The following is a 22,323-nucleotide window of genomic DNA, read 5'->3' on the forward strand; positions in this document are numbered from 1 at the left end:
CTGAGGCCACTTGAGGATAAGGGTTAATGAGTGTACACTGGTCAAAGTGAACATGTCATAGTAATCATTAGTAGTGGAAATTTTGTAAATTGAGATTACTTAAGACAATGGCTCATCAAGAATTTGTTTAAGTTGGACTTGAAGACAACCATATTCTAGTCAGTTGGAAAGCAGGAAAATGGAACAGAGTTCCACAGGCATGCAGTTCTAAGAAAGCCTTGTTCATGGTACATTCAGGTTTAGACAGAGATAAAGAGTGGGAGAAATTATTGATAGTGGTTTCAGCTTGACAAGTGAAAGTCAGAATAAGGGAACCATAGATAATAACTAGGAATACTATAATTCACACTTCTATCCAACCATGGCTGATGAAATGAGAACAACTACCACTATGGATTAAACAAGCTGAGCATGCAGGGTCCTCCTCCATGAGTAAACAATTTGGCAGCAATTTTACCCATATAATGGCCCCTAGGCAGAAAATCAGAGTTATCGTGGAAAATCCATCCTGGCAAAAATTTACTTTCATTATGACTAATGTTTATGCAAAATTTTTAAAAATCCATGGCATGGTTACTGAGAAAAGTGGAACAGACAAACGGATGAATGGGAGAACCCCCTCCTTTGTTGGGAGGGACCAAATAAAGAGTTTACATTGAAATTTAAAATAGGTACTCTGAGTTCAAAGATTCTAACGTTAAAAGGGTAAGAAAGTGGACCTTGGATTTACTTTTAACAACTTTTTGCTTGCCTTATTGTGTCTTTTATTCCTCACATTCCATGAGTGAGGTTTCTAACAAAGGAGGAAAAATTGCAGTTTTGGGGGTTGGAATCTATTCCATCTAACACATACCATTGACCTTGAGTAAGTTTATTTTATTAATTCTAGCTTCATATATCAAGTGGTGTCAGGCTTTGTCTGGAGCGATTTTCATAAAAGTTTGAAAAGATGCTAATGAAGACTGAAGCTTATATCGAGGAAAACATTGTGGAAATAACAACCAAGACAATAGTAGTTCAAATAATCTGTTACCTTATCGAGCATGTTTGATTCCTGTTACAGCTCCATCATCCCAAACTATATTTTATTTTGTTTTTTTTTTTACAAAAATCAATATTTTAAAAGAAAAAAAGTGTTTTTAGAAAGTTTCAAGACAAAAAAATTTGGTACTTGTACAGTTTAATCAAGACATAAAAAATGAAAATATCGAAAACAAAAAGGTTATATTGTACGTATCCATTTTGGACTGAAGATCAAAAAAAAATTTCACTTAATTTAATCAAGTAGTTTTTTTTTACAGCGGAAAAACATGTTTTTCTGATAGCTCATTGAAGGTAGCCATCTTTGAATTTCTTAGAACATGCCACGGGGAGATAACTCAGTTTAAAGCACCGACACTCCCTCCCCATATTTAATACTAGCCTTTTTCCTAAATATCGAACCTTTTGCTCAGTATCATAGCAAATTGTTTTTTCCCCCTTTATATATAAAATAAATAAATAAATAAATAAAAAACTACTTGATGAAATTAGGTGATTTTTTTTTTTTTGTCAGAGAACTTTGTTCTGTTTTTTATATAACCTTTTTTCGATATTTTCATTTTTAATGTCTTGATTGTACAAGAACAAAAATTTTTGTAGAAATTGAAGTTTTAAGCAAAGAATGTTAAGTTTAAAAAATTTTTTTTGCTAAGACGAAGGACTAAACAAACAATGCTCCTTCCACTTCCTCTGATTAAAAACTCACCTGTTTTGCCAATAGCAGATGTTCTCGTGTTTGTGGCATTGTTCCATCTGTGGCTGCCACAACCAATATGGCACCATCCATCTGGGCAGCTCCAGTGATCATATTCTACAACAACAAAATCATTATTATTAGAATTGGAAGCAGATCAATAAATAAATCAAGATATTTGTAGAAATAACACTTTTTTTTAAATAAAAATTAATTTAAGATCAACTAACTAAACTAAAAATTAAAGTTTTATACAATACTACAATACTAGCATGGGTACCTGGTATTGCCCAGGTGTGCAGAGGTTTTATCATAAGAGTATTGAGCAACCCAACCCTAAAAACAGCAGCAAAAATAATAAAAATAGTCAGAGTAGTCAAGCTTGAACCTGTAACACTAAGAAAACAATGAAGTTAAAAAAGCAAATGGTTTAGTCGTCTTGCCCACACAACTTGTGAAGTCATAGGCTTGGGTGTGGAGAGGTGGTATAGTAAGGCTAAAATGTTTCAATCAAAATAACAGTGAGTACCCGTGCAAGCAGAAAAAAAAATAGCTGCAGTAGCCAGGCTCGAACCTGTAATGATAGGAGGAAAAGGAGGTGAAAAAAAAAAGCAAACGTGTTAGCTTTCTCGCCCATGTGACTTGTGATGTTACGGGCCTTCGAAATAACGTCTTTTATACATAAGTCGAGATCCCGAGCGTGAATGACTTTGCAAAAATGTAGACGCAAAAACTGACTCCTCCTTGGAAAATGCAACCTAATTGACATTGAAAGAATTAATGTTTTGGGCCAATTTTTGGATAGTTGTCATTCAAGAGTTTGATCTTTTTAATGATACCAATTTTGTCAGTATTCGTTGCACTTGTCAAAAGTTTTTGGGAGACATACAAAAACACATTTTGCCTTTTATATATAGACTAGAGGGGGTGCCTGGCATTGCCCGGATGTTTAAAAGTCCAGCAGGCTAGAACCCGTGACGCAACGGCAGAAAAGAAAGTGAAAGAAAACCTGACATCTTACCGCTACGCTACGATGCGAGAGGAAGTGAAAAGCGTTCAAATTTATCGATGTCAATCAAAAAGTTGACGAGTTCACGCAGGTGCAGAAATAAAATTAAGGAGGATACAAGTTCATACCCCCCCCCACACACACACGCATGCACGAAAAACTAGCAAAAATAAAGAAAAAAATCTGTGTACATACCCATGACAAAAACAAAATATCATACACCAAAAATCACGTGCATTGATTAAGTACTTTTATTTTGAAGTAAGAAAATAAAATTTATGACTAAACAATGACAACCGATCTCTTGATGTTTTTTTTAGGACAAGGGAGATAATTATAATCCAAACTCTTGCAAGATTTTAGAAAGCCATTCTTAACAGGGAAAAACCGAAATTCACTTAAAATGATTTTCTTTATAAAAATGATGCTGCTGGTTCAATTTATGGTAGGAGGAGCACATTAGGCGATTAGCAATAAACTAACCCCCTTCTAAAAGAGAGAAGGTAACGCCTGGGAAGGTTGGTTGGTTGGTTTATTGGGGCTTCACGGCATATCAATCACTGTGGGTCATTTAATGCCAAGCTATGTATTTAGTTGAGATAGTTTTTGTTGTTTATAGTTTTGTTGTTTATTTATAAATGATGCAACAATTTTGTAATCAACCAGGTTAAGTTCACTTTCGTAAAGTTGTGTCAATTTTTCTCTGTCAGAGTTCTAGATTATGTGAGAATAAATTTCTCACAGTTTATTAATTTTTTTTTAACTACATCATCAGTACTATTTAATTGGAATTCATTATTGAGATGAGTATTATTTATTTATTTATTGCTGACTGTTATCCTCATCTTTTGTTTTAGTTGTTTCACAATGTTTCGGCCAACTATTCCTCGGGCCTTCGTCAGGTGGTAACCGCGACAGGATAGGAACTCCGAATTTCCTAACTGCATAGTCAGCAATTACTGCCTTTCGTAGTTATTACTGGCTTTGGGTAGGATTGAAACCGTTATCTTCAGACAATGCTCACCTGGAACTGTAGAGATTCAACGTCTATCCAGTTATGCAGTTAGAAGATTCGAGTTCCAGAAGAATAGTTGGGCGAAACGTTGTGAAGCAACAAAAAAAAGATGAGGATAATAATCCACAATAAATAAATTAATCACCAATACTGTTTGCATTTGAGGATCTAATTTCAAATTAATAAATGCAACATCGTACTGAATCAAAGTTTTTCTTTACATGTAAAAGAGAGGTTAACCTTGATGTAATCTGCATGCCCAGGGCAGTCAACATGTCCATAATGCCGGTTTTCTGTTTGATATTCTACACAAGCAGCATTTATCGTGATGCCACGAGACTTCTCTTCAGGTGCGTTGTCAATATCTTCATATTTCTTAAACACAGCATTCTTGTCCACTGAAAGCACTGCAAAGAAAAAGTAGAGAAAAACAAATTGACGAATTTAACGATTTTGATTGCCTATTTAAACTTAGTGAATCGTTTTAATAAATATCCTAATTGATGATTTTTTTTTTTTTTAATTTAATGTTGGAAGGAAACTTGTGCAGTATTAATCTCACTCTTAATTACCTTATCAAGGTGAGCTATGTCAAGATTAATAGTGACAGGGAACCGAATTAGTTCCATGCTTCTTTTCAGACTTTATTAAGGTTTTCTGGTTGAAATTCTAATGGTCAATCAGTAGTTCCACATTTCATTCTAATAAAATACCGGATACAACTTGTCATATTTACTACCATCAGGGAGCGACGTCTACAATTTGCTGGTTACTGCCAAAGGAGCAAGCAAGAGCTGGTGAGAAATGTATTGCCGTGAACTCTACAGCATGGACACACAAGCATAGGTCGACCTAGATCCACGTACATCCAGCAAATTGCACATGATGCCAACTGTGATCCTAAAGATCTGAGGAAGCTGATGGAAGACGGGGAAATCTGGAGAGAGAGTCACATTGGTCTCGGCAAGGAAACTGACCAGATAGAGAACTTGTCAAGCCATCCTCTTAAATTTTGTAATCTACTGTTAACTATTCTGCACTTTCTCAAATGGATTGTTAACTATTCTATACACTCAATTAACAATTTTCAGAGTTAAATTAGATAAATTTTTGTGAAAGCTTGCTACTCCAAATTCAACACAGTTTCAAATTTTAATCAGTTTCTGAAAAACAGGATTTATTTTTCAAACTGGCAGCATCTTATTTGAATATGCGGTGACAAGAAATCTTGTTACTTCATGAGATTGCCAGCAAATAATTAGAAGCAGTAGCCATTTTTTTCTTTACTCCTTTTTTTTTTGTCTGCCACTAGACACTACATTCTACACAAAATCAGGTTTGTACCTATTTTTAAAGCAATTAATCACACATCACATTCATCTGACAAGCTCATTAACTGTTATCCTCAAGTGACTTTTGACCTTGACAAGTAATGACTCAGTTTAAAAAATAAAATAATTTAGAAAAATTAATACTAAATACAAATTAAACTCTTGAAAATTTTAACTTGGTATATTCAATGGACAATATTTGTCAAATCCTGCACATAAGATGGATTGCAATATCACAAGTGGTTAAAATCATTGATTATCTAACCCGAATGCTACTGATGGGTTAGATATGCCACTCAGTGCACAGCTGGAATCGCAATAAAAGATAGCATAGACTTTGCACCATTCCATTTTTAGAAAAATATAGCATTCGATGTGGCCAGATGAAAACTGATCACTGTAGGGTCACTATCCTCAAGTGGCCAAGGTCTCTCTGTAGAAGGGTTTGTCAGAACAACCTGGCATGGTGATATTTTTCCCTAGAAAAAATTTGCAACCCAAATAAAACCTCCTTTCTAATGCTAACCCACATTAGCTTTTACGAGGAATGGTGCACCTTCTCCAAGTGATGTTACCTCAAGTAACAGCACAGAGCTGGATACTCCACCAGACTAGATAAATTTTTGTTCTGGAATCCAGTAAGACCAAAATGAAAGATATACTACAACATATTAAAATGGTTAATTGGGGAGAGGAAAATTATGTTCTCAATTTTTTTTACTAACTTGGTGTTTGAGAGATAAAGAACTCGAATCGAACATTCGAATATATAGAGTTCAAGTGTTAGCCCTAGGTAGTGGGCTCCTTGATTTTTGAGAACTTCGGCTGAAGTAAAATAAAACAAGAAAGATTCTCTGGATCAAAATCTTATATAGAATTTGATACCACAAGGGAGTAATGGTCGAGTCGTTGGAAGAACTTTATATTCAGTAGATAACGTTTTCATTCATATTAATAAAATAAACGGATCAACTATAGCTGTTACACCGAGATATAAAGGAGGGTGCCATCTTTTTTTTTTGCTAAATTGCCCCACTTATTCTTTATCCTCCCATCATAATGTTGAGTGTTTAGCCAGGAGGAATCAAATACCAGTTTCTGAGTTTTGGGTGTGACTCAACAGAGGACTGAATCCTAATCTCCTGGCCCATTACAAAATACCCTGACCATTATGCTAAACGGGCAAGTTTTTTGTTATATGCCTTTTTAGCAAATAAGACTTTTCAAGAATAGAAAGTAGACTCATTTACTCTTCTTTCATAATGATTTCTTAGAGATTGTTTTTTAAAAAGGTAGATATGGTCATGCGAAATTAAAATATGATTAAATGCACCAGCAACAACCATGTATGAATTATTCTTGTTTTCTTTTCTGTTCGATAACAAATCAAAACTTTGAGTTGTTTTGGGATGAAGCATAATACCTATTGTAAACTTACCCACAGAAGAGACATTGCGAGCCAGTCTCTACTTTATCGTTATTTTCATGGAAAGTGCTCATCTGAGCTCCAATACATGGTCCCCCTTTGCCTGACTTTCACAAAAAACACTCGTCTAGTTGAAACCACTATCAATAATTTCCTCCACTCTTTATCTGCGCCTAAACCTAAACATAGATTTCATGAACAAATCTTCTTTCTTAGAACTGCACACCTGTGGAACTTTCTTTTTTTTTTCTGCTTTCCAACTAATTTTGATATGGTCGTCTTCAAGTCCAACATAAACAAGTTCTAAATGAGCCGTCCCCTTAAGTAATACAATTTACAAAATTTCCACGACATTTTCCCATTGACTTCCGTACACTTATCTCAAGTGATCTCTGGGCTTTAATAAGTGATGACTCCTTTGTAAAAAAAATAAAATATATATATATATATATATCTTAGGTACAATTGATCAAACAAGTTGCTATTTTACAGGTGACTGGGGAAAAAGGGCAGTTTTATACCTTACAAAATAGATCAAATTTGGTGTAATACAATGTTACAATCTATAACAGTAGCAATTAGCTTATCATGCACCTCACCAAACAAGAATAAGGCATTGAACAAAGTAATATAGCTATATATCAACAATAGTCTAAATTATTAATCTCCATCTAAAAAATTTTGAAATATACAAAGGAAAGTGTTGATGTTTTTTTTTTTTTTTTCAAGGAAAGAAATCAAAAGAAATGTGTAATTAGCTACAAACCTTTTGTAATGGCTGCCGTGAGTGTTGTCTTTCCATGATCAACATGACCAATTGTGCCAATGTTCATATGAGGTTTGTTTCGTTGAAATGTCTTTTTCTGGCTCACTGGCTGAGCAAAATATTGTGATGTCAATGAAAATGATCGTACATTCTAGAAAACGAAAATAGAAACAAATATTAACCAATACAAAACCATAAATAGACAACACTGACAATTTATTTTTTTTAAATTTAACCGATTAACAAAAGAAACAAATGTATTCTAATCAAGAAAGGGGTTGCATAAATTTTCAAATCTAAACTAATATTGTTTGTTTCATGCTGGATTGGTTGAACCAGCTTCCTCCAAAGGAAGAAGTATCAAGGGGTTATTAAATTCACAAGAAGCCCTCGTCACCTGTTAAAACTAATATGAAAGATTTGTGCCTGTGCATTATACACTATTATTACAACTAATGTGAAATTTGGTAGAAATGACCCCCCCCCCAAAGTTCACTGTCAAATGGTTTGGATGAATAGTATTCAAAATTGCTAATGAGATTTAAATAACTCTAGATTTTGCAATATATTAATTATAGTATCATAACATGTTTATTATGTAATTTTTAAATTAAATAACTTTTATTGTTTAGTCTTAACAGACATCGATTTTACTGATTACCATTCCAGTTACATTTGTGTCTTGTCAAAAGTTAAACCAAGTAAAGAACAAATAATTCTGCCAATGTTAAAGCAACAAAAGTCCTTCCCAAATAGAAAGGTTAATCTTAGCAGCTATTGCTCATAAAAAAAAAAAAAAAAAACACTTTAATTTGAGACTTCATGTATTCATTTCTGACTCAAATACAGAAAGAAAATATATGATCAAAATATGTTCTGCTTGGCGCCTATTAGCCTTTATATAACCAATATATATATATATATATATATATATATATATATATATATATATATGAGTCAGCATAAGGGAATTAAATCTTTGCTAAAAAATCAGAGTTACTTCCCTTTAATACAAGATACGGCTGGAACTCTTCTTTCTAACTAAATCTGTGCCAATTTAGGGTAAAAGAATAAATTAAAAAAAATTTTTTTAGATCTTATTCATTCCAAACAATCCTGATTAAGAATATAACAACTTTATGGGTTTTGTTTCATAGTTTGTTTTTTTTAACTACACACACAACTGCCTTTTTTACATAGTAAATGACTTGACTTTTGTTCAAAGAGAAAATTGAAACTTACTTGGCAATGGAATTTGAAAGCATTTGCAGAAGATAAATAAGAACGTAATGACCCTGTTGAAAAAAGAAAAAGAAATGTTTTTGTTAAATTCTTTTGCTTCCTTAAGTTAATATTTATCGAAAACCTAAAATAAATTGAAAATATTTGAGACCAACTGAAAAATAGAAGCAAAATTAGTTTTTTTTTAAAAAACAATGTAGAGAAATTTATAGACAGTTCAATATAAAATACATTTTTTACTTTGACATTTATTAAAGAAAATGAATGATTAAAACAAAAAATATTTACTCTAATATATATATTTTTTTTTACCGTAAATAGCATTTGCAGATTATTCATGTAACACTCTCTCATATTATGTTTTTCTTCAACAAAAATTTCAATAGGTTGGTCAATTGTATTGGAAGTCAATTTCTTAAAGTTGTCCAACACATACAGTATATAAAATGGATGTTGATGACAATGACAATTAAATATAAAATTTGTACGTGAGAGTAACAAGATTTCTTTACAAATTGTTTTTAACAGATTAAAAACACAAAGTTGCTAAAAAAATTTTTTTTGATGCAAAAGATTGTTACAAACCTAATTAAAAAATTAATTAAAAAATGTAAGAGATTATTCTCATTTGCTACAGTGATATTCACACTAAATGCATTTTCAAAATTCAGAGCAGTTTTAAAAACGTATTTGTTAATCATCTCATCTCCGTCGTTTTTCAGGACGCTTCATCATTAAATCAACACGATTTCTCTAGTTCTCTTGATCTTGCATGACAGTTTGCAGGTTCCGAACACTTTCAAATCCTGTGTCTTGTAACAGGTTGCCAATATAGGTCATTTTTCTTCTACCACGGTTTAGGTGTCCATCTGTTGATATCCAGAGAACTAGCTTGCTGGCTTCCTCTTCGCTGTGTCTCATGCAGTGACCGACTACTCTCATCCTTCTCTGCTGTACTTTCAGTGATACTGGTGGTAGGTCACCATAAAGCTGTTAGTTTGTTGCGTGGCTCCTCCATGATGTATTGAGGGCCATTTTGAGAGTCTGTGTGTACCAGCCATCCAGTCTCTTCTTCAGCGCATTTGTAAGAGTCCGTGCCTCAGCACCATAGAGAAGGACTGTTTCTACTGTGGCAACAAAGTCTTACTTTCAACTTTTCTGAGAGATTGGATGACTATATCTTCAACTTGCGACATGCGCTCCATGCCAGTGCTTTTCTTACTTCAAAATCTTTTTTAGTGCTCTCTGACCATGCTCCAAAGTACTTGAAGTTTTCGACAACCTTGAGCAGAGTCCCATCAAGTGCTTTCACTGCAATTGGGTCAACATGATTGAAGACCTGCATCTCTGTTTTCTTGGCACTGCAGTACAAACTCACCAATCGCGCTTCCTCTTCCAGTGGACATCGAGGTTACCGTTATTATCGTTAGGCATAAATAGAACATGGTGGATCTGGAGGAGTAAACCTCAATAATCCTGTTATTTCATGGGTAATAGTAGTTCCAGTTGCACTCACCGACAAACTGATGTTGTGGATCTGAGAACATGGCTTTGCAGATGATCAGATTAAATTGACAATGGGAAGGCACACAAGCTCTAGTTAGCTGAGAACTGTGGAACTGCATGTGGAGCAGCACTTCATGTTTTTATGCAATGCACTACCGAAACTTCACTATTTGTTATTAAACGTTTTCTATTTAATAACACGTTTTTACAAAGTTGTAAAATACAATTCATGTTTTTTCTCTAACAAAAATTCCAATAAGTTGGTCTATTGTTTTGTAACTTAATAAAACTGATCCCCTACGATCATCATTTGCAAATGTTGCTTTCAGTAATTTTTACTTTAACTTTTTTTTTTAACAAGTTATTTTTCTTCTAAATTGTTTTTTGGCCTATACAAATTCTTCAATAATGTCTGTAATACAATTTTTTATAGCAGTTTTTTGTTCATCTTATGTTAATTAGCTTAAATTACATATCAGTAAACAGTATCTCTTTTTTAACCCTTTATGATCTGCTTGAACTAATTCGTTCAATCGTAAATAAATGAATACAATGGTATAAATAAAGTGGGAATTGAATCAAACATGCTTTGTACGCATTAGTTCAGAATCTGGGTAGATGCCAGATACTTCCAGATTGCAACTGTCCATTGCTGACATTCAGTATACCATCATCTGTCTCGGTAAGTAACTACTAGTCTCTCGCTCCTAGACAGGGTTCAAAAGAGAGTCGCCAACCTGATAGGTCCTCAACTATCATCTAAGCATCGGCATCTATCCCATCGACAAAATGTTGCATCCCTCTACCTGTTCTACAAGTATTTTAACGGTGGATGCTCCAACAAACTACAAGCCCTTGTACACCCTCGACATAAATACCCCCCCCCCGACAAGCAGCAAAATCCCACCCCTACACAGCAGAGATCCCTAGATGTAAGAAAGCCTTCTACTCTAATAGTTTCTTCCCCAGAACTGCTAGACTTTGGAATTCCCTTACGGGTTCCTGCTTTCCCAATTGTACTGACATGCAGAAGTTCAAGTGTAATGTGAACAGACATCTTGCTGCTCAACTCCCTACATAGTATCGCTGTAACTTATGTCTCCGATAGTAGCCCCCTACATCAAAGTGGCACTGTGCCTTTTTGGGGTGAAAATGGAATAAAAAATAAAAAAGGGGAGAATTTTGTTTGTTTTCATTAACACACTTTTTTCAAGCACTATGGATCAAGGTAAGTTTATGAAATGCAAAAATTCTCAGTGGTAGTGTAACTATTTAACTTCATAATGAAAGATTGTTATAGTGAAAAAAGTCAAAATCATAGTATCATTATCCTTTAAACTAACTAAAATTAACAAAATATTTTTTAATCATTTACATCATAATTCAGGTCATAAAGGGTTAATAAATAATATTTTATATGTTGTTTTTATAAGATGTCACTCAGTTCTAGTCAGTAAATGTTTATGACTGATGGAAAAAGCTAAGACTAAATTTAAATTTTTAGTTTTTTTTTCAACATTTAACTAATGTTTAACACCTCTCTAATATACACTATCTTATTTCAATAGATATAAATAGCAATTATAGTCCAATGAAAACAAGTTATATAAGATGACTGTTTTTCGAAGTGAATTTAATGATAAATGTTGTCCGTTGGAAATTAGAATTTGTTGAGGAAACAGAAGCTGGGTTTTATTTCACAATATTTACAAAAGATGTTCTTTTTTTCTGTAAATAGAGTAAATGTTAGGTTGATATCTTTCTATGTACAGGATATGGTTTTCGTTCTGCTAGATCTACAGCTGATGTGCTAACAGTTATATCCCATAGGATTAGTGAATATCTCGACAAAGGCTTCCTTTCTAGGGCAATTGCTCTTGACATATCAAAGGCCTTCGATAAGATTTGGCATAAGGGCCTACTTCACAAGATTTCCAGCTACGGTATAACTGGAAATATTTTCTCAATAATTAAATCATTTCTCTCTGATAGGTTCATAAGAGTAGTGGTTGATGGGCAGCAATCAGAGGCCCACAGTATTAATGCTGGAGTCCCCCAGGGGTCCATCCTGGGCCCAACTCTCTTCCTGATCTACATCAATAATCTCCCAAAACACATAATTCGTTGACATCTATGCTGATGACACGACCATCTACGGCAACACATCAAAGGCCATAAATGACAAAGCTCTCTCTGATTCCCTCTCCTCTGATCTTGAGCGCGTGGTTCAGTGGGGGGGCGAGATGGCTGGTTACTTTTAATGCATCTAAAACCAAGCTCCTAACTTTACATCATCAACACTCTGTTCCTCATCTAGCATCAATTGAAATAGATGGCTCTCGTCTTGGGGAGGCTTCATGTTTTGACAAGCTCCTGGGTTTGACCGTTACTCCTGATCTGAAATGAACACGTATAGCAAGTCTGTTGCCCGGGCCGCTTGGAAAATGGTGGGATCCTTCTACTGCTCCAGAAGATATCTCACTACTGATGCAATTCTCTATCTCTATAAAAGCCAAGTACGTCCAAAGATGGAGTACTGTTGCCACATCTCGGCTGGAGCTTCAAAAAACAGCCTATCCTGCCTTGACAAAGTACAAAATAGACTTTGTGGCTTAGTGGGGGATGCTCTCTTCTCTTCCCTGCAACCCCTCTCCCACAGAAGAGACATTGCGAGCCTGTAAAATGTTTTTGACTTGTAATATCTTTGTTTTATCATTATTTCCATGGCAAGTGCTCATCCGAGCTCCAATCTCTGGTCCCCCCTTACTAATCTTTCATGATAAACACCCGTCTAGCTAAAACCACTATCAGCAATTTCCCCCACTCTTTATCTGTGCCTAAATCAAAAACGTAGATTCCATGAACATAGCTTTTTTCTGAGAAGTGCACACCTGTGGAATTCTCTTCCGTTTGCCTGTTTCCCACCTGACTACAACTTGGACGTCTTCAAGTCCAACATAAACAAATTTCTGATCAATCGCCCCCTTAAGACACTTTATCAAATCTCCAATACCAACTATTACTACAATATTATCCCACTGATTGTTGTACACAAAATAACCCTTATCCCCGAGTGGCTTCTGGGCCTTGATAAGTGGTGATCCCCATGTAAAAAAAAAAAAAGGATTTACTCAGAATGTAGGCTATATACAGATATATGTAGGATTGTAATGCGAGCTATATTTGGTTTAATGCAAAGAGGTGAAATCCTTCATGAAAATTCGAATACCTTTTAAACTGGGTATTAGACATCAATCAATAAATATTCCCAAATTTCCATTTCTTTGTAATATTTTAAAGGATCTTTAGGGGATGGATGGATGATGGAGCTATTGAGGTTATCAAGATACATTCAGTTACATTGCTGATATTGTTGGAGCAAAGAGTTGAGCAGGTGCAAGTGTGAGTGCAACAATCAGAAGTAAACAGAGTATGTTCAAAAACATGCCATTACAAACTAGCAGAGTGTTGCAACTGTTGACCAAAAGGCATGTAAACGCAGTGTGATGATGCATGGGAGTAAAACTTTAAGTGAATGTTGAAAACCTGCGTTGCATGGAGAGAAATGATATGAGGATATGATGGAGGTGTAATGCAAATCTTAAAAACAGGCTTAGTTCTGGTGATCTCAGAGGAAGATTAAATCTGGAGAGTATAGGTATAATCTAGTACACACGTTTATATACAGACACAACACGTAACAGAATACGTTGCAAAGAACAGAAGACAAGTAATAACTCCTTTTAATGATATTTACTTCCTCATTCTCCTGCCACACGTGACTTCCCATTAAGGCTGCGACGTCACACATGTCTTGTCTCTAACATGATCATCCTTTTTATAGTCTTTTTCTTTCCTTACCATGATGTCATTGCACGTTCTATTACATAGGAAAACAATTGCGTTGACACACTGAAGTTAAGCAAAAGGTAGCCTAGTTAGTACTAAACGGGTGACCATTTGGGAATTCTAGGCGCTGTATGTGCTCTCTGTTTATCTCTTATACACTTCAATTGCCACTGGTATTTAACAATGCTAACTCAGGAGAGGTGTGGTTGGAGATTGCGCACTTCCTGCTACAAAACTTTCATGCACAGGCACCCCTTTGTGGGTATCCATAGTCAAAGACTGAAGGAGCCTGGGTTTGTTTTTGTTTTTTTTACATAGGAAGATATGTGCAAAAGCGGAGATTTTAATAGTATGATCAAGTTGAAAGAAAGGAAGACGAGCTATTAAGATGTAAAAGAGTTGAGGTAGCAGGTTCAAGTTAGAAGAGAAGACCAAGGAAAACATGAAGGAGAAAATGAAAGTGGATTTGAGGAAAACATGAAGGAGAAAAGATGTGAACAGAGACTGATTGGTTTGGAAGTCTATTTCTTAAAGTTGTCTAACACATAGCAGCATGTTAAAATGGACGTTGAAAGATTTTTAAAAAAAATATTACTTAGGTGTCATCAACTAGAATCAAAACCAGAACATTTAGCTTTCAAGGACACGTGCATATCAAAACTTTAAAAATTAACGCAGTTAAACATATAAATGTATATTTGCACATGTGTGGAGGATCCACATTAAGTTGCCTTACATCTGCCAAGTTCCAATTTTTCAATTTTGACCCCTTAGCAGATACTTTTAGTTTTACCAAATAAAAATGAAATCAAATTTGATTCCACAGGTCCAAATCTCCTATATATCAAGAATTTTTAAATCTTTAGGCCAAAAATTGACAGAGTAGTTTGGTAGAAACAGTTCTGCACACAGACATGGTCACTTAAATATATAATCGTTGGGGTTTGTTTTACAATATAGACAGAGGTACAAAAAAATGTGGTCAAAAAACAAATATATAACAGCCTAAATGCTACCAAATCTGGCGGAGTTACTTCCTAAGTTAAATGTAACACTTGTGTTAGTAATAATCATTAACTTCTGGGTTTGACCTTTACTCCTGATCTGAAATGGAACACGTACATCAAGTCTGTTGCCAAGGTTGCTGGAAAGATGGTGGGATTCTGCTACCGCTCCAGAAGATATCTCACTACTGATGCAATTCTCTATCTATATAAAAGCCAAGTACATCCAAGGATGGAATACTGTTGCCATATCTGGGCAGGAGCGGCCAAAAACAGCCTATCCTGCCTTGACAGAGTACAAAATAGACTTCATGGCTTAGTGGGGGATGCCCTTTTCTCTACCCTGCAACCTCTCTCCCACAGAAGAGACGTTGCGAGCCTATCCTTGTTTTATCGTTATTTTCATGGCAGGTGCTCGTCTGAACTCCAATCTCTGGTCCCCCCTCGCCAATCTTTCACGAAAAACACCCGTCTAGCTGAATCCACTGTGAAAAATTTCCCCCACTCTATATCTGTGCCTAAATCAAAACGCGGATTCCATGAACAAAGCTTCTTTCTTAGAACTGCATGCCTGTGGAACTGTTCCGTCTGCCTGCTTCCCACCGGACTACAACTTGGATGTCTTCAAGTCCAATGTTAACAAATTCCTAATGAACCGCCCCCTTAATTAAACACTTCATCAAATCTCCACACTAACGTAATGTACTTGCAATAACCCTTATCCCTGAGTGGCTTCCGGGCCTTGATAAGTGATGATCACTGTGTAAAAAAAAAAAACTTCCAGATCAACTAGCGGTTTTAGGTCATAGTCAGCTATCGTACTTCCTAACTTGTAGCATGGTTACTACCGGAAGTGGTGACAAGGTAAATCAGTTCTATAAGAAATTCTGCAGAAATAAGCAGGCTTCTCATTGGTCGGTTTAACCGCCCACGATTTTGTTTGGACCAATCAGATTGATTGTTACTAACTGCCAATGCGAATTCTTGGCGATAATTTTATCTTTCAGGAGGCGCTCAGTTTTCAGATAGACAGAAAGTCGAATGGATGTGAAAACTCATCTCTTTATCCGAAGCATGGAACCTCAATCCCTTTTGTCTTGTTGAGATGTATTAATGCCCTGAAGTGGGTCGAAATGTTATCATTTGCAAACGCCAAAGCCTTTATGTTGGTCGAAATATTATTCATCGCACACTGTTGTGTTCTACAATGTTTTTCAGAGACGAATTAAAGGTCTACATTTTGAGACCTGCCCTTTGTCCGCCATTCGGACGGTTATTTACAGTGAACTCCATGATGACTACCGGACTCATAACATTCATCCTTGGAAGGCATCACTTAACTCATCGACTTGTTGCAACTATTCTTCGAACAGTGTGGAGTCTTGAATCCTACAAACGCGAAGATAAACCATGAACTACTACCCTTACGGGCGTTACCCGCTCTGTTACGGCAATTTGAATCATTTTACTTTAATAAAATTTGCGTTGAAGTTTAAAGATGTGCGTGTTGTGATTTCTGATCGCTTTCTTTCATTCTGCCAAGGGCAAAACCGAGGTGAGAAAATATCTTACAGTTCCTTCATTTTTATTGTTCATCAGTATTTCTATTGTGAAGCGATTTATTGAAATAAAATTTAAAAAAAAAAAAAAATTCTTGAAAAATATACAATAAAAATTAAAATTATACAGATAAAAATAACACAACTAGTCTTTATTTATACTTTTAATAACAAAATTAAAAAATAAGTTTTTATCTTATTTGAAATTTCATAAGAAATGTTTACGAAATTATAAAAATGTTTATTTTTTTCATTTTAAAAATAATCTATTGTAAGTTTAGATCATTAGGTATCCGACTAGGGTATTAAGACCATATGCCATGGTTTTGATCCTCTTCTGTCGAAGAGTTTCAAGTAGCACTAGTAATTTAAAATAAGTTTTTATTTGAACTTATATTAAATATATGGTAATGAAAGTATAAAAATAAAATTATTGAAATCAAAATAAAATTTCAAACATCATAAAAAAAACGTACACAATACATAATATTCTCAAAATAGTTTTAAAGTGTTTTCAATAATTCTTAAAAAAATAAAATAAATAAAATAAAAACTAATTTTAATAATTCTTAATTGAAATAAAACTGAAAAATGTTCTGTAAATATAGGGATATGCCACAACAGAACGCCAACCACTCTAATTTGATAATCAAACCCGTCGCAAATTTACCGTTTGCATGGTATTAACCCTTGAACCCAGGTACTATGTTATATATATTGGTGTTTCATTAAAGGGTCACTTATAAGTGAGGCTTGAAGAAGGAGAAGAGAGAGAGATGTTGTTGTAAGAGACTTAGAGAGATTGTTCGTTTATAAGAGATTGTTCATGTTATTACGATTCCTATATTTTAAATGTTCATTCCTTAATTATGTTTATGGAAGAAGAAGGGGAAGAAGCTCTTTGAGTGAAGGGGATAGTGTTCACTGTTCAGACATTGTGTAGACATGATGTAGATTCTCATTGTGGATATGAGAAGTCGAGATGTGTATGAAAAGACATTTTATAACACAAATATATCATACAATTTTCACTTTACCTTTTTGTAAGAATCATAAGACAAGATGAGCTTTACAAAACACATGATGAATTTATTTCTTCACGACCGGCCGTGATCTCCATCATCAAGAATTCAACTTCACATTTTAGTTTCAAAGTGACGTCTCGCTTCCTAGACGACTGACTGTCTCTCTCCGAGTTTCTCCCCGACTGACCAACTCTAAAGTTTTTTCTCTATTCCTAGAACTTTCTATTTTCCGTGACGTCATACACATGTTAAAACATGTGCTTTCTTTCACGTGTTCTGGACATACGTGCCCAAAACTTTTCCTATTTCTACAAAAGGAATTTTAACCTATCCTCAGTAACCTATTTTTCCAATATGTTAAAAACATTATCTTATAAGCTGCATTCTTTCAATTTAAAATTTCATAACAAACTTAACAGTTCACATTCTTTTCTTGAAATATTTTATCTATATTCTAAACAAACGTTTGTTTTACATTTTTAAATTCTCACACATAATCTATTTCTAAACCTAAATTACGAGGTTCGAATTTCGTCTATTGCTATTTCATTTTCATTTTAACTAAACTCTCTATTTTTATACTTACATGAAAAGGGAACAGCCCTTATCATGTAACAACTATTTTCCAGCTTCCATTTACGCTACATGTGAGCGCGCAGTAACATAAACGACAGCTGTTGAAAGTTAATATAATTTTAAATGTTCCACAAAAGATTCGTACGCCATGTGAAAAGGCAGTTTGCTATATGAAGGCATATTCAACAGCCGCCGTTAATGTTACCGCGCCTTCGCGCATAGCGTAAACGGAAGCTGGAAAGTGGTGGGAAAATAGTCCCTGGGTTCAGGGGGTTAATACCATGCAAACGGTAAATTTGCAACGGGTTTGATTATCAGCTTCGTTGTCAGCGACCTTGATTACCCCTAAAAAAACAGTAAGATTTTACATTAAAGCCCGTCTCACGTACGTATATGATAAAATATATTTTTGTAGATTTCGGTGTGCTAAAAACGAATCTGCAAACCGTTTCCGTCGCAAAAAAATAGTTTTCATGATATGAAGAAATTACTTTTTCATGTAAATTTAACTTAAAATGAGCACCCACATTCTGGTCACCTGAGAGAGGGGGCATTTTTTCGAGTGCTTATTGTTGGCTAAAAGTTTTTTTTTGATTTCTTTTTCCGTTTTCATCTTTCAATAAAGATACGAGAAAAAAAAAAAAAAAAAAAAAAAAAAAAAAATCGGTATTATTTTATTTTAAGGCTCGTCTCACATTCGTATAGAAAAAAAATATAGCTTTTTGTAGTTTTTGGTATGGTGTGCTTTAAAAGAATATGGTAACCGTTCTGTCGGAAATTTACCGTTTGTATGGTATTAACCCCTTAACTCTGGGACTATTTCCATTTCACAGCCCAGCCTTCGTTTACGCTATGCACGAGCATAAAAAGGCTGTTAAATGTGCACTCGCATACCAAACTGCCTTGTCACAGTGTAGTATTGGCGAAAATTTAAAATTAGACGAAAAACAAGTAGTTTTCCAAATATGAAGCCATGTAATTCTAAGTAATCACGGCTGGCCATTTTTGTACGCGCACCATGGTATTATTCACAGTATTTCACAGCCTAGCCTTCATTTATACTATGCGTGAGCATAAACGAAGGCTGTTAAATGTGCACTCGTGTACCAAACTGCCTTGTCACAGTGTAGTATTGGCGAAAAATTAAAATTAGATGAAAAACAAGTAGTTTTCCAAATATTAAACCATGTGATTCTATATGTTATCACGGGTGGCCATTTTGTACATGTAGCAAAAAATCCACATTAAGTTGCCTTACATCAGGAACAAAGATAGGAAATAGTCAGTTTCGCCCTGCACCGCCCACCTCTAAAACAGAGGGATTTCTTGGCTGTAATGACCATAGAGAAAGAAGAAGGAGACAGAAAACTCACTCCTCGCAGATTCGTGGTTCATCACAACCCAACCGCCAAAACCACCTACACACAATCTGCCGGACACTGCCTGGCTGCTTCCCAGCGTCCTGCCTTTATAGCGGCCGGAATTATATATTTGCATAATCGCGCAAAAGCACACGCGATTCTGCGAGAATTGCATGGGGTAAACGCTAATAAAAACCCATGGGCGCCATCTTGGAACTCTCTTTCACACGCACCGCAACACAACAGACGTATCCGAGGTAAGCTCTTTATTTCCACCCATTTCGGCTATTGCCAATTCCGCTACAGTAGGCGCAAGCGTGCGCATATGGTCGACTCACATTTAACAGCCTTTGTTTATGCTCGCGCATAGCATAAACGAAGGCTAGGCTGTGAAATGGAAAATAATCCCAGAGTTCAGGGGTTAATACCATGTAAAAGAAATCAAACAAAACTTTTTAGCCAATAAACAAAAAAAAAAAAAAAATGCCCCCTCTCTCAGGTGGCCCGAAAGCGGGTGCTTATTTTAAGTTAAATTTACATGGAAAAGTGATCACCCACTATTTGAAAAAGTAATTTCTTCATATCATGAAAACGGCTTACGGATTCATTTTTAGTACACCAAAATCTACAAAAATAATATTTTGTTATATACGAACGTGAGACGACGGAACTGATTTGCCTTGTCACCGCTTCCGGTAGTAATCACGCCGGAAGTTAGGGAGCATGTTAGGTGACTATAACCCCTCCCCCTTATTCTTTCAGAAACTGAAGGTCATTCATTCAGTTAAAAAAAAAAAGCAGAACTAAAGAATTGAATATCGAAAATAGAATTTGGTTTATTGAACACGAACAGAATATCAAGATCTTTTGACTGTGTGAGGGTAGAGAGGTCAATAATAATTAGAACATTTAATTGCAACAAAAGATATCCCCCTCCCCTTACTACAGGATCATATATTATCTTGGCTCTAGTTCCCACCCACTCTAAACTACACAATATACAGATGTATATCTACATTTCAATATATTCGAAATCTACAATTGCAAGTTCCTGTCTGGTCGGCATAGATCACAACGCAACAAATAATCATGAACTGTATGTTTGTTAAAGTTGCATATTGGTACCGGCTACCGACTAGCAAGGTCACTTGTTGTTCCGTGTTTTACAAAGAATACAAAGTAATCACTGATTTAAGTACAGTAACAACATCCTACAAACAACTCATATAAGTATTGAATTTAAACATTCTTTGAATCAAACAAATTTTAAATTTATTTTGAAAATTGATTCTTTTAATTGAAAGTTGAACATTGATATACGTGATTCTTAATTTCAATATATATATATATTATATATATATATATATATATATATATATATATATATATATATATATATATATATATATATATATAAATTAAGAATCACGTATATCAATGAAAATGAATGTTTGGAAGGCTAAAAACGCGTATTTTTTTTAAATAAGCCGAAAGTTACATAACAAATCTCATCGCACTTAAAAAACAAAAACAAAATTTTATTCAATAGAAAATGCACATCGTAAATAACGGATTAATTAAAAAAAAAAAAAAAAGTGTTAAGCTTATTTCGTAATTTAACAATCGAGAGGCGGAGGTTTAGTCGTAAAAAACATTCGACAAGGTCATCCCATCGTCACAAAAAAAAAGCACATGGTCTGTCGGAATGTACCGGCAATTAAATACGCATATAAGTAATACTAAGCAACCATTGATTGAACAGTTGGTTAGAAACTAGTGTTTTAGTAATTGAATATCGAATTGGATAGAATATAAAAGCTACTTCAATTTACCTTGAGATTTAAGAAGGGATCGAAGTAAAGACACGGAAGAAGCCATGGTGACTATAGTGAGATGCTAAATACGAACTGCGCATGAGCACAAGTTTTATACCTACTTCCGTTTGTTGTGAAACCAACGTCGCAATTTTGATTATTACTATTTTTATTTTTTAAAAAAGAAATAATAATAATAATAAAATAGAAACAGTATTTATGGTTAAAATAAGAATTATTAACTTTGATGAAAAAAATTCGAAACAAAATTAGATAAATTCCTATTTCAGTCACGTAAATTATTTAGGGTAAAAGAATTTCGCATTATTCTTAAACAACTTAGTGTAACTTAAAATCAAAAGGGATTAAAACAATAATTCATAACTAGTTGATTAATACAAAATGATATCCATATCAAAGTTGTAGTTTCAAAAGCTGGAAAAGTTATACAGTTATCTCCCTTCTCGCTTGTGGTCTTTGTCGAGTGAGCCTCTTCACTGAGTTACGTTTATCTGCTGACGTCACAGTATTTGGTACGGTATTAGACTAACGGTAATGTTGTTCAGAGAAGAAGCCGATAAAATTTTGTATCGGCATTAAAAATGTTTTTATGCTGTTTTGTTAAATATTATTAATTACTATTATTATTAATAAATATTATCCAGTGAAGAGTCATTTCGAGTCAAAATTCGAGTTTAATTTTTAGATAAACACATCTGATCAAAATTTAGTAGACATTTTGTTTTGATTTAGTTTATTCACATAATGTTGACACATTGCAAGCGTGCTTTTCTCAATTTTACATGGATAATGCTAACTGGAAATGATACCTTATTTAGTAATATATAACAAAAACAACAGCATAAAATCATTTGTAGCCTATGTTCGAACATGTTTTTTTTTCCTCACATACACACACCCACATGTACGCACGCACATACACACAGACATGTGCATATATTCATGTTCTTATATACACTCACATTTATGTGCATACACACACACGCTAACGTACACACATGTATGCACACATACGTTCACATGTACGCACACATGGGAAACATCAGACAGGAAATCCAGACATGCACAGTCAGAACACTGACCC

At 34.6% G+C, this 22,323-nt stretch overlaps 1 protein-coding gene across 1 annotated transcript in view; it reads right to left on the bottom strand.

Annotated features, from left to right (window-relative positions):
* The window catches only part of LOC145276797 (elongation factor Tu-like), a 34,467-nt gene extending 13,092 nt beyond the window's left edge, over positions 1-21,375 (bottom strand). Inside the window, exons 1-5 of the mRNA XM_080128115.1 lie at positions 21,237-21,375; positions 8,525-8,577; positions 7,283-7,433; positions 4,000-4,166; positions 1,748-1,852 (exon numbers count right to left, since the gene is read on the bottom strand). Of these exons, the coding sequence (XP_079984241.1) occupies positions 1,748-1,852; positions 4,000-4,166; positions 7,283-7,433; positions 8,525-8,577; positions 21,237-21,282 (522 nt within the window). The 5' untranslated portion in view covers positions 21,283-21,375. The remainder of the gene's footprint in view (positions 1-1,747; positions 1,853-3,999; positions 4,167-7,282; positions 7,434-8,524; positions 8,578-21,236) is intronic.
* Between the last annotated feature and the right edge of the window lie 948 nt (positions 21,376-22,323).

Source organism: Euprymna scolopes, chromosome 1, assembly GCF_053919585.1.
Source record: "Euprymna scolopes isolate OS-2025 chromosome 1, ASM5391958v1, whole genome shotgun sequence".
NCBI lineage: Eukaryota > Metazoa > Mollusca > Cephalopoda > Sepiida > Sepiolidae > Euprymna > Euprymna scolopes.